Genomic DNA, 12,661 nt, shown 5'->3' with positions numbered 1-12,661 from the left:
TTATACAGGAAGCAAGACGCTGAGTTTTCAATTGATTTAGTTCAGCTGAATGCATTTGGGTAACCAGGAAGTATTTAAATCATAACGTTATGGGATTAATTCTGCACGCCCACTTTAATCGAATACAAAGAAACATCTGAAATGATAGTTTTCATTACGTGTATTGAAATATGAAAATTCTCATCCTCAAAGGATCTATTAAGCGTGTTTAAGTCTCCTTCAAATGAAAAAAAAACACAATTTGTTTCAGTTGAAGATCATTTCATTTTTGTTTTATTAGAAACATTTACAATACATCTTGAATCTTGGAAAAATAACAAAGAACCAGAACTAACATGGCGCAGATACAATAATAATAATAATAAAAATGTCTCCAAAAGATGTAATTCACAAAAAAAAAACATTTGCTATAACAAATAAACCTGCAATATCACATGCCTCGTAAGAGCACGGCATATTGTTACAGAGTTCAAAGACTTCTTTTTTTTTTCCATCCATCAAAGTTGACGGTCAGCCACACAGGGCCACGTAGGCAACCCTCTTTCACTGTTCACAGAGAAACCAGAAACTATTGCCAGGTGATGCTGGCCCAAAAACTAATGCACTACGACCACTATTAGACCGGTATGAAACACCTCTACTGTGCTGGAAAAATTGGAAACGCTACCAAAGACAAACTGTCAGACTGTTTTGGCCTCTTCGGAAAAGGTTGCAAGTTTCACCAGCAAACGCCACTTCAGTCCCCATCGTTTACATGCAGCAGAAAATGTGCTATCGTTGTGTAATTGTCAAGTTTTCATTGCGGTATCTACTCTTACACGAGCTATAAGCTTCAAGTTAATACATATGAGGTGCAAACAGTCTTTCTTCACTAACAGGTAACTGAGAATACAAAATCCGACTTTGATGTGGGGACTGAAATGGGCTCTTTGCTTGGCTCCAAACTCATGTCAACTTTACCACTTTCCAAAGAGACTCCAACTATGAAAATCTACAGAGGAGGAACAGCCCAGGTGCTCTGATGTAAGCGGATAACACAGGACCTGCGCCGTTCCTCCTGTCTAAGTGACCATACAACATACATGCAAACTAGTACGGTAATGAATCTGTTGTGTGTGTATATGTGTGCATCTAGTTACATAGATCTACTACACAGTGCGCTGTTGTCCTCTCCTAGATACCTCCACTCAGTTTTCACACTTCACCTAATTAACACATTAGGGAAAGTCTCTTATAAAGGCTGCCTTTAGGCTGATTATGCTCTGTCGCTAGTGATCACAAACTGTCTGAGTAGTAGATGTAGAAAATGTATGAATGAAAGTGTGTACAAGTTATGCGTGGCCCTATTGGCAGAAGGGTCACAGCTGCCTCATTCATTCCAAGCATTGCAGTCGTAACATGTTTTATAGGTTTGATAAGTAAAAGCGAGTTTAGATTACAGAGGAAATGAGTAATGTGTTTCAGTCAGTAACATGGGGTTAGTTGAAGGGGGGAAAGGGTAACAGCAAGCAGCACTACACAAAGAATGCTGATGCAGGAAAAATATATAATTGAGGCACAAAATTGATGCTCTGTGACTAAAATATCTCCAAATTCTAAAAAATATTATATTATTTTCTGTCATTATTCCATTGTGACTGCACTGAGGATGTAGTAGTGCATGTCTGAAGTTAAAATTTAAGCTATAGGAAGCTCTCGTTCCATTTACTCCATTTACCATGAATGTAGATGGAAAAGACGAGCACCCATAACTTTCATAAATAAAACTTCTAAACTTCTTTTCTCATTTTACTTATTAGTAGAAACTGACTTCCCTGTGTTTAGAAATATATTAACTTCTTGTAATTTTAATTAAAAAACAAAATGTCTTGAGGTTACTCATAAATATGTTGCTTCATTTTTTTTTTTAACTTTTCATAAATAACATCCAGATACTGACTTTTTCCTCTGCTTTCTATGAAATAATAACCCATGTTAGCAAAATAGATTTGAGAAATTGTAATATGTTTTTTTTTATTCATTTTAAGTTACTTTCTATAAATGTATGTGGAAGAACTCAAATATAGTCTAAGTTGAAAACCTGTCGCAAATTCTTTCGTAAAAAACAAAACAAAAGAAAACTTAAAGCTCACTTGTAAATTGACAAAACAATAAGCATAAGGAGTGCATCGAGTTGAGTGGTCTTTTTTTTACATTCAAATGCGTTACTTGCTCAATGTGTGATTTAGACAGGTTGGTACAATTGCTTAAGTGCATCCATTGAAAATAAGGATTTCCTATCACTCCTTAAAAGGGATTCTACATAAATGCATAAAGACCTTTTCATATCAAGAGAAGAAAAACATCAACAGTTTCTACCATTACTATAATAGTAAGCTTAATACAATATTGTAAATAATACTAACAAGAACTTAATGAATCAAATGTCACTGTGAGTCACCCCGCCCCTTTGTCGCTCCACTGGATTAAAAATTATCTCATACTGGGTGAGTTGGACAAATGAAACTTACACCTTAGCATATTCTTAAGAATCATAATTAAACTTTATGTATCAATTAGTTAAACTACACGGTAAATATATGTTTCCGACCGATGTTCACTTTAAGGTCTTAAAGCTTTTTATACACTTTAGGTATCACGCTGATGAATTCTTTATGCGATCTTAACTTTTTTCTGATAAATCTTACTGTACCTACTGTACTATACTTTACTTACATGCAGTTAAACTTAAGGATACAGTTGATGGCTCTCTAAATGATATCAACTAAAACCACAGTGTTGCTTTATCCACTATTACACTGATCTTGTTTACATCTAAAAGAAAAACCCTCACAGTTTACTGTGACGGTCTTTAGGAATTAGTAATTCGGCCTGATTTTTCACTGGCTTTTTCATTCTTAACACAGTTTTTTCTCAGTCTTTTTTATCGGATCACTTGGACAGTCCCTTTTAATCTCAACTCCTCAACACCAGCGAAGTTTTTCAAAGAGATTAAAACCCACCCTGGACTATATTCTTCCCCAAATAACCTCACCAGGACAATAGGAAATCACTCAAAGAGCTGTGAAAGTTCCAGGATGTGCTTTCGCTGATCTCTTTGGGGAGAAGTAAGTCTGTTACCGGCGCCCCTGTAGTATTAAACTAATCTTACAACACTGAAACATGATATGCCTTCATTTCACAGATATCAGCTGAATGGCCTCCAAGACTTTTGGGTAAACAGTGATTCTAACAACGAGATTATCCTGATTTAATAAACTTTAACGAAGCAGATTTTGATGATGCAAAAATAAGTTAACTTGAGTGTTTGTAGCCCATGTCCTCTCCTTTTTGCTTTGTTCTTTGGCTATGTATGACCTTTTTCTTTCAGCGACTAACAGATGAAAAAGTAGGTGCAAAAAGAGCCATGAAATCAGAAACGTATTGTCACAATGTAAACAGAAATCATCTTAAGATATGCTAGAAGTAACACACCTGCTTGTGTCTGTCTGTAACTTAATGAAGAATAATAGTCACTACATGACTGCAGTCAAAGTGTAGCTGGTACAGTACATCGTGTCATGTTCCCCTCCCTCTGTCTCTCCCTGCTGTGTGTACGTTTCTGACCTTCAAGACATTAGTCTATCATAAGTTAAGTCATCCTGTTCTCCGGGCTAACACTACGGTCCTGTTGCTTATTTACACTCAAGGGAACACTTTTACAGCGCTGTGCGATTGCCTCTTAGTCACAGCAATTTTTTTCAGTTTCATACTTTCAGTGCTACTCAGGTAAAAAAAGATCTTTAAGTTTGTCTTGACCCACCCTGTGCTCTTCTGATGGAGTCAACAAAAAGAGTGAGCAATCGATTCACTAAACGACCCTGATGAACACAACATGAAGAGTTAGTTATCCTGAAACTGTTGCTAATTCTTGTACATCTGTTTCCTCACTGATGCGATTTGAGTAGATGTGAGACAAATGCAACAGCATCCTAATAGTCATGGTCAGTTTCTGAATACGACTCAGCAGACCTCCTCTGTTTATTATCCCAGTATAGTCCTATTATTGCTTTTATCCTAAAATACATAAAAACTGATTTATTCATTAGGGGGTAGGTTATTACACGTACTTTTCATTTGAGTTTTTGCTTGAGCTTGGATTTATACATCAGCTGCTTCATAAAGGATATTCATTATTACAGTTTATAGTAGTGTCTGGTTAATTTATTATCTCTATTTGGATGAAATACTAAGTTAATCAGTTTAAATAATATTTCTTAAATGTATGGATCTATCTAATATACAACATACTATTATAGTCAAACAGATGATGGGGCGCATATATAAAAGATTTACTCTCCCTAAAACTCAACATCTTGAATTCCATAAGCTAAAACATTGACAATGACACCTTCAGCTTTGAAAAATAATCAGAACTTCACTTTAAGCTGGCCTTTGTCTGGATGTTCATCACCGATACACTTACTGTATTTACATAGATGCTCAGAGTGCTTTCCCATAAAGTACAATACTCATTAACTTATACAGCGTCTAAACAGGGAGAATCTCCAAAAAGCCCTCTCTTCATTAAACCAGTGCAAAACTTCACCAAGTCATCAGCATTGACTAAACGGACAAGAGGCCTCCCAAATTACCACTACCACTACTGAAGTATTAAGAAGAACAAGAACCACCATAATACAAAAAAATGATAGGGAATCCTTATGTGCATTTCTTTCAAATTCTATGAAATGTATCACCATCAGTGGTCGGTTTGGTTTTAATCAATTGCGCATGTTTTGTAATAAGGTGCTCTACTTTATTTTTCAAATAAAGTGTGTTAAGAGCCTAATTTCCTGAATCCCTCTAAAACCCACCCGAGAAGTTTGATTCACATTCGTTTCTCCAAAAATAAGTACTTTAAAAAGTTTTACTACGGGGCGATACTATCAAAGGCCAAAGTTGCTACTTTGTATGCCAAAGTCATGGCAATATTTGAATAAAAAACATTAAGGCAGAAAACAAAATAACAAAAATACTAAGTTCAAAGAACAGTGTCATACTGCCTTGAATTTGACATTGAAAGCTTAAGCCAAACCACTGTGCAATTTTTCTATCCATACAACCATAACTATTCTTTATTCCTACATCTGATAGATCTCAGGGTACTTTTTATAAGTACAGTGCTTTCCCTGCAGTCCTCACATAGTAATGTGAGTGGTCTGCTTTAAAAAAAAAAAAAAAAAAAAAAAGAAGGGCCCTTTGTGTGCTAGAAAACACAATTTGTAAATGTTAATTCCTTTTCGAGACAGAAGCCGAGTTGAATTGTTCTTCAGTACAACAAAAGAAAGGCCTGCTGAATCGCCGACACCAGCTCTCATGTGACAACTACTCAAAACTTGGAGCAAGACTTGAATGACCAATAAAAATGCAAGATCTTGAAGGTTTTTTTTGAGCCTCCTTCTCTCTTCTTACAGCCCAAATGAATCCCCCCCTATCATTCAACAGCTTTAATCCCTACCCCCATCCGCTCTCCTCTAGCCCTCTGAAATCCCCAAGCTGGGGCTAAGGCAGACGCAGAGGGTGTGTAATTTGATTCAGCATGAGTGCTGGTTAAATGGGGCGTTTCCTCTGCTTTCCTGTCAATTACAATTGTCTGATTTCATTCTCAAAGCTCAAAGCCAGAGGGGGGCTGCCACTGGCTGAAGCCCTGGTGTCCACAGTGAAGGGGCAGCTGCAGGATGTCCCATACAGTAGCAAGCTGACACGATCTGCATTGGCGCTGTCACACAAAAACGACCCCTTCCAGATTTCAGGGCGGTGCATGTGGGAGCTGGAGGGAGAGGGGGGGGGGGGGGGGTTAATGCTGCCCCCTGTGTGATGAGATCACGCAATCCTTGTTTTGTAGGTGAACACGCACATTTTTTTTTATCATTGCAGCAAATTTGTGGTGTTAACACTGAGAACAGGTAGCTGGTGGCCTCCTGATAACTGTAGATAATTTATTTTGCTCCAAAGCCTCTCCCTATTTCACAGGGACTGCCAAATTCAGCTACTGTCTTTCAAATTTCGTATGTGTGTGTGTTTTGGGACAAAAGAGGCCTCGCTCCCCAGTTGGGATAGCTCAGAGCAGCAGAAAAGGAGAGGAAAAAGGGGGGAGGACGGGGTAAGAGGGAGAGGAAGGAGGGGGTCCTATATGCCCAGCTGCATCCAGCCCCCTCTGTGCTTGTAACAGTGGGGTGGGGCTGAAAGGGGCTCGCTGCAGGACCCTGTCTTGCTCCTCATACAGCTCCAGAGTCCCCACACGGTCCGCACCTGGACCAGCCCATTTGCCTAATTATGAATGAGGAGATCCAGGCCGTGTCCGAGCACTCCGCAGCCCACGCCACTAGCGGGCCAAGACAATACGCCCCACTCAGAGAGGCCTTCGAAAGCAAACGATCGAACTGTAAGCAGGGGGAGACATAAAGGCCAAAGAAAAGAGAGAAAGAAAGGGGCTAGGCCGGAGCTCCAAGTTGGGGTCACAGCCACAGTGTGCCATGAAACACCTGCTCCTGTACAGATTTGCTAATTACAGGGGAGACAGCTGGCCCCCTTGGAGCTCACACATAATGCTGTTACTATTGGGGAGTAAGGATTACTGGTGTGGGACTCTGTATTTTACATTGTCAACTGTTTTAGTCAGAGTCGGCTGCTGATTCAGGAAACAATTTACAGTTTTACTCGGCTTCTGTCCACGTACTAATTCTCCTCTGTATTTACAGTGCACACCTCAGAGAAATGCCTGTTGACTGGAGCTCTTTCTTTGTCCTATATTGTTCAGAGAATGTGGCCAAATGACCACACGAGACAATAAAGCGCGGCTAAGGTGGCTTTGAAACAAGTCCATTGGGGAGACGGATATCGAGAACTAGCCAACTGGAAGAATTCCAAGGCTTTCGGCCTCACAAATTAAATCAGTGCTTTAAGCCAACCGAGGAACCACATGCTTTTCAAGTGCCACGAGGAGCAAGCATTACTAAATCTTTTCAACAAACTGCAGTGACCAAAGTGTAATCAATGGCTACTGGAAAAAAGATTTCACTAATACACAACTTTTGTCTACCTCTAATTGAATGTAGCTTTACTTTTATAATGATGTGGCGTCCTATCCCTTTAGGATTAGTCTGTTTTATAAGACTTTTAAGGTATAAGACTGAAAAAAGGGCTGCCCTCTGTTCTTAGTCAGGGTTTCAAGGCTACAACCAATCTATTCACATTTTCATTTGGATAAAATATCTGTTCTGGACCAATTATATCAAAATCACAATCACAGTAAATCTGACAAGGCTGAATTCACCTTTGCATCAGCTCCCAAAATGTCAAGGTTTGATTGAAATCCTACTTTAGATCAAGATGATTGTAAGGTGCAATGAAAATTCTAGCTGTTTTTTTTCTTCTAATATCAACATTGACTTCCTAGGTCAGTCAGGTGCAGATTGGGTACCTCAACAATCATCTTCTTTCCTTCCATATAAACCCACTTCATGGTAAAATAAAAATTTGAATAATAAAATGTTCACATTACTGTCTACCTCTGCCTACACTGTGATTCATGAATGAAAAACAGCAGCAGTCCAAAAAACTGAAAATGCAAGGTACTATACTTCTCTTATAAACAAAACTTTTATAAAATATATATGCATATATATATATAAAAGAAAAACTTAAAAATATTTCTTATACTTTTTAGTAAAGCAAGCAGTGCCTTCTAAAATATCTGCTTGATTGTTTTTAAATTTTCTGAAAAACAAAAATGTGTATTATAATAATAATCAGAATAACAGGAAATAATTATTGAACAAACACTGACAAAACAAATGATAAAAACCGACGTGGTTCCTTAAGAGAATATTCGGATGGCCTGTGTGACCTGGGTGTGGCACACTGGGCACTCCGGGTGGTTGAGCTCACAGATTCGGATGGCACACTCCATGCAGAAGAGGTTATGGCCACAGGGCACCAAGGCAGCCGTCACTTTGCTTTCAAAGCAGGTCATGCAGTCCCGCACAGTGGCCGGCGGTGAGTCCGGCACTGGCAGACGGCCTGGGAAGCCCTCGCCGGCTGAGGTGGGCTCACTGTGGGCACGGCGGGCTTGGGCATGAGGTGAACCGGATACGGGCACAATGCTGGTGACTGAAGAGTTGTTGGTTCCTCCGCCTCCACAGGGCTCGGGTAGGCCAGGGGAGAGTCTGGTCAGGGGGAGTGGGAGGCCTCCAAAACTCTTGGAGCGCTGCTGGGCATAGAAGGCCACCTGTTTGGGGTAGTCTGGGTCGCCCCAGCTCTGTGTACCATCTGATCCAAAATAAGAGCAAGGCTTCTCTCCAGAGCTGGAGAAGTTGCTCTTGGTGTAGATTCCCCCTCCCTCGTTTCCTCCCCCACCCCCTCCGACCATGGTATCTGAGAAGTTCTGGCGGTAGCTGCTGGTGAGGGGCTTGCGCTGGCCCCCCTGCAGCCCCCACACCTGCTGTAGCCGGCTCTCCAGACCACCGCTGCTGCCCGCTGGGCTGCTTCCACCATTTGGCCCCAAACAGTCGTTCTCATTATTGTGGTCGTGCAGGCCTCCAGTTCGGAAGGCGATGTGTGCTTCTATTTCCTCGCGGGCCCGCTCAGCATTGCTTGGTGACCCCGTGATCTCAAAGACGGGGTCGCGGTCTCGACTTGGGGTGACGATGTAAGTACAGGTTTGCTGCTGGATGCGTTTGATGGTGGAACCTTTAGGCCCCACGACCAGCCCCACAACCCGGTATGGCACTCTCACCTGAATGGTAGTCTGACCAGGCAAAGGTGTGGGCGGGGAGCCGCTAAAGGACACTCCTAGCTTGTTGCGGGATGCTCGGAGCATGGAGAAGTGCTCTGCAGCAGAGATGATTTCACGCCGGGCCAGTGCAACATCCTCCTTCCGGCCAGTGATTAAGAACACCGGCTCCTCTCCTCTAACAGGGGTTTTGATGTAGGTGTTGGTCTTGGCCCGCAAGGCTTTGATCTTGCAACCTGCAGAGACACCAACAAACATTTCAGAATAAGTAAATATGATCAGTTGAATCTTGTGTATTACAAATGGAGTGAAACAGCTACAAGTGTCATCCTGAGCTCAGAGAAATCTTCAGCCCTCCTTTGTTCATTCTAGGTTTGGTTTAACGCAGCAGGTTTCAGGAAACATGCTATAATTGCCATGATTTACGAGGTTTCCCGTGCTCCAGCATTAGTGTACTTATTCAGTAAACCTATTTATTAGCTCCAAATAAGGTACACTTATCTCACTAAAGGATACATGGATGATGCAGAGGTACTGGCAGGGTGTGCATGTCTGTTTTTTAGGCTTTATGAGCCACAACAGATGCGATACATTCACTCGATGCTGGTGAGCAATCACTGTCTGACCTCTCCTTGAACTTACGAGTCTATAATCAACCCACATGTGCTTTATTTTTTTGGGCCATTTCTGGTTTTGAATCTGTCATGGTTATGATCAGTTTGCACCAGTTTACTTCAGAGTGCTTGTAGGAAAGAGAATTGCTACTCCATCACAGGACATACAGCAAACCAGGCAACACTCGGGAGGATTTTCAGGTAGATTCGAGGTCAAGCAGAACATCAAAAGAAAGGACAGAGCGATTCTGTTTTTACAGCACCCCTTGACGCATCAGGCATTCCTCGGGTCAGTTTTCATTCAGAAACTCAGGCAGCTTCCTCATTAAGACTTCCAGTTATTGATTTTAATATGCTTTCTCATCTCAGCCACTTCTTAAAGAGGCTGGTCAGTCTCTTTGGACAAGGAAGAATGATCAGGCATCTATCCAGTGAGCAAGCATGAGCTCATCTTACCACACTCAGGTTGCTTCAAACCAAGCAGCACATCATCGCATTAGCTATCTGAAAATCACAGCAGCAGGTATCAAAAGCTTTAAGAGACACCTTAAGTTGAAGGGGAATGTCGCTCTAATGCTACCAAATAAGCCCACTTTGTTCAGGGACACTTACCTCTCCAGGACCAGAAGGATAGTGATACTGAAGGTTTAAAATTGCTCATACTATGCCTGTTGTGGCCATTGCCTGGTATTAGGGTAATAGACCTGTCTATGCCACGGGGGATCAAAGAGCAATTGCCAAATATCCTTTCTGGGACTACCTTGCACCTTTCAATTAATCCAAATTTATGGCTCGATTAAAGAATTATCTGTTAACAAAACAAGCACAGATTAATTAATCACAACCAGAAATTAAGGTCACCGGAGACAAATTTATTTTCTGCTGTTAGAATGTGGTGGAAGAGGTGCTTGTGATTTCGAAGCAAAGCTCAAAGAGCTTCACGAAAAGGTACAAGAGCATTTTTTGGAATCAACGCTTGTGCCTCTGACAGCAGAGAACAGTCATATCCAAGCCTTTCTTTATGACAGGATGCTCTGTTTGCCTCATCCACCAGGCGGACTGTGATGCATGGTGCTGAGGAGAAGGGGGTGTGTACGCATTGCCAGCTAACGAAGGGCTTGAATCAAAAGCAGCTCGACTCAAATCCCCCCAAATCAGCACTTCTTCGTGGTCAAGGCAAAAGGACCCTCTCGCTGCACTTGTACTCTCCGGATCCACCCTCCGGCTGTCTTCTGTTACCCCATTAAAATTCAAAACTTACACTTCAGAGTAAAAGAACAGGAGCCGCAATGGGAGACAAGGGGCACTTGGCAGCGAAAACTGAATCCACATCACCAACGAAAGAAGGCGTTTTACCTCCCCGGATTGAAGCCATTTGATTTTCTTTTCGATACCTGTTTGTTTTTGTGGTTAAAATCAGGATTTTGCTTATGCTACCTCACCCAGCCTGCAGTCTTTGTACTCCCTTCAGTTCACCCGCCCATTCCTCCCTCTTCTCTGACACACAACCATGTGGCATTGAGAGTGTGCAGTGGAGTGGGGCTCATGAGGAGCCCCTTGTGCTGAGCTCCAAGGCGTGACTCCCATTCAGCTTTTTCAGATGCTATACTGCCCTTCCCTCCTTGTCCTTGTTTCCTTTGCCCCTCTCACCCATGGGTTCATCACAACAGCTAACAATGGGCAGTCACATTATCACCGCCAGCAAGCAAAATAATGAAGACAAAAAATGATCATCATCATCATCAGGGTATCCTGTTTCAAACCAACTTCAAGCTTTTTCAAAGCTGCTTGAGAGTGGCCGTGGAACTGGGACCGACAGAGACACCACCTTGGAAAGGCAAATAATCACAAATTCTGTTTAAACAAAAAGGATTCCCTCCTTCTGGTGCAACTTCTAGCTGAGTCACCCTTTGAGGCCATCCCGTGTGGCAAGCAGCAACACTGTCTTAATGTGCCCCTCCCCTTATCCCCCACTTTCACACCTTTGTTTGACAGCTGCCGTCATTCAACTTCAGCTCTTTGTTCCATAAATCACCTCAAACTGTACAAAAAACGAGGAGTGTGTGTAATGTGGATGGAATATAACTTCCCAACTTCCTTATTTGAAAAAAAATAATAATAAAACAAGTGGACCACGCTGGCTCTTTTGTCCAATTGTGTCACTGGGGCAGTGCGCAACATAAACAACGAGCTGAATAAATTTGGGAAGAGGAAAAACATCTCCCACCACTGAGACCAAAATGAGCACATTTGGGTATTTTCCTAGCAATCAATTCAAAGTGAAAGACATTCCTCTCCTCGCCAGCCGCACGTTGCCTTTTTGAACAGTCTGGCGCGTCTCAGACGACAAAGGAAGCAAGTGCTCTCCGTGCTCCAGTGTGTGTCTGTGCGCTGACATTGATGGCGTGGATGTAGAATAATTCGCCCAGTAGGGATCGGGTCTCTCGCTTTCTTTCTCGTTGCCTCTGTGCAAATTCACTCAAAAGCAAAATAAACACAAAGCAGCAGAGAACGACTTGTTTTAATGCACTGTGATGAGTACACGAGAACTTGCAACATTGGAGCAGAAAAAGTGGGAGGCTGATGTCTCGGGGGAGTACAAAAAAACACGCGAGCACACACACACCACTCCCTTTTCTTTGTCAAATAACACCAGGTAACAGTTAGAGAACAAAAAAACAAAGCGCACAGGAAACCACGGCGGGGATAATGCAGCACTGTTAGCGGGATAAAAGCACAAGTTTGATGGAGAATAATTTGCAAGCCAGCGGTTTACCTTGTCTCCCCACTATTTCGGCCACATGTTCAGAGCTGGGCACTGGGACGCATTCTGTTATGTTGCAGCCTCGTCCTTTCGTCTCACTTGAGGAGCTCTCGTACAGGGCGCACAACTTGCTCTTCCCTTGCAGAATCGCCGTGTCCCCGCTGCCTCCGACGCTGTTCGTGTGGTTGTGGTGGTTGTTGTTATTGTTGCTCCGATCCTGTACTCCTGTTGTTGGGGCTCCGCCGCCGTCCTCGCCTTCCCCGAGCCCCAGCAGAGACAACTGGCCCAGCGCGACCCTGAGGGCACGGGAGTCGTCTTCCTCCTCATCGGGCGGCACAAGGAGACCTTCGCTTCCGAAGCCGGAGCCGGCCAGATCCCCGCCGTAGCCCCCATTTTTCTCCATCATCCCTGCTAGAACCAGCAGGCTAGGCATGGCTAACAAAAGAGTGTGTGAGACAAAGACAGGGGAAAGAGACTGGAGAAACAGCACCCGTGCCGCCTCCTCCT

The 12,661-nt window shown here is 42.6% G+C and overlaps 1 protein-coding gene across 1 annotated transcript; it reads right to left on the bottom strand.

Moving 5' to 3' along the window:
- Window positions 1-284: 284 nt before the first annotated feature.
- Window positions 285-12,661, bottom strand: mex3a (mex-3 RNA binding family member A). The gene is made up of 2 exons (XM_074683388.1): window positions 12,167-12,661; window positions 285-9,012 (listed from the first exon to the last, which is right to left on the bottom strand). The coding sequence occupies exons 1-2, from the start codon at window positions 12,585-12,587 to the stop codon at window positions 7,862-7,864; spliced, it is 1,572 nt and encodes a 523-aa protein (XP_074539489.1). The 5' UTR covers window positions 12,588-12,661; the 3' UTR covers window positions 285-7,861.

The sequence above is a fragment of the Halichoeres trimaculatus genome, unplaced genomic scaffold (assembly GCF_033239565.1).
Source record: "Halichoeres trimaculatus isolate MK-OKI-2021-1 unplaced genomic scaffold, fHalTri1.1 fHalTri1_scaffold_12, whole genome shotgun sequence".
NCBI classification, from domain to species: Eukaryota; Metazoa; Chordata; class Actinopteri; order Labriformes; family Labridae; genus Halichoeres; species Halichoeres trimaculatus.
The sequence above is the reverse complement of the archived record's forward strand: the minus strand, read 5'-3'. Positions and strand labels throughout refer to the sequence as shown.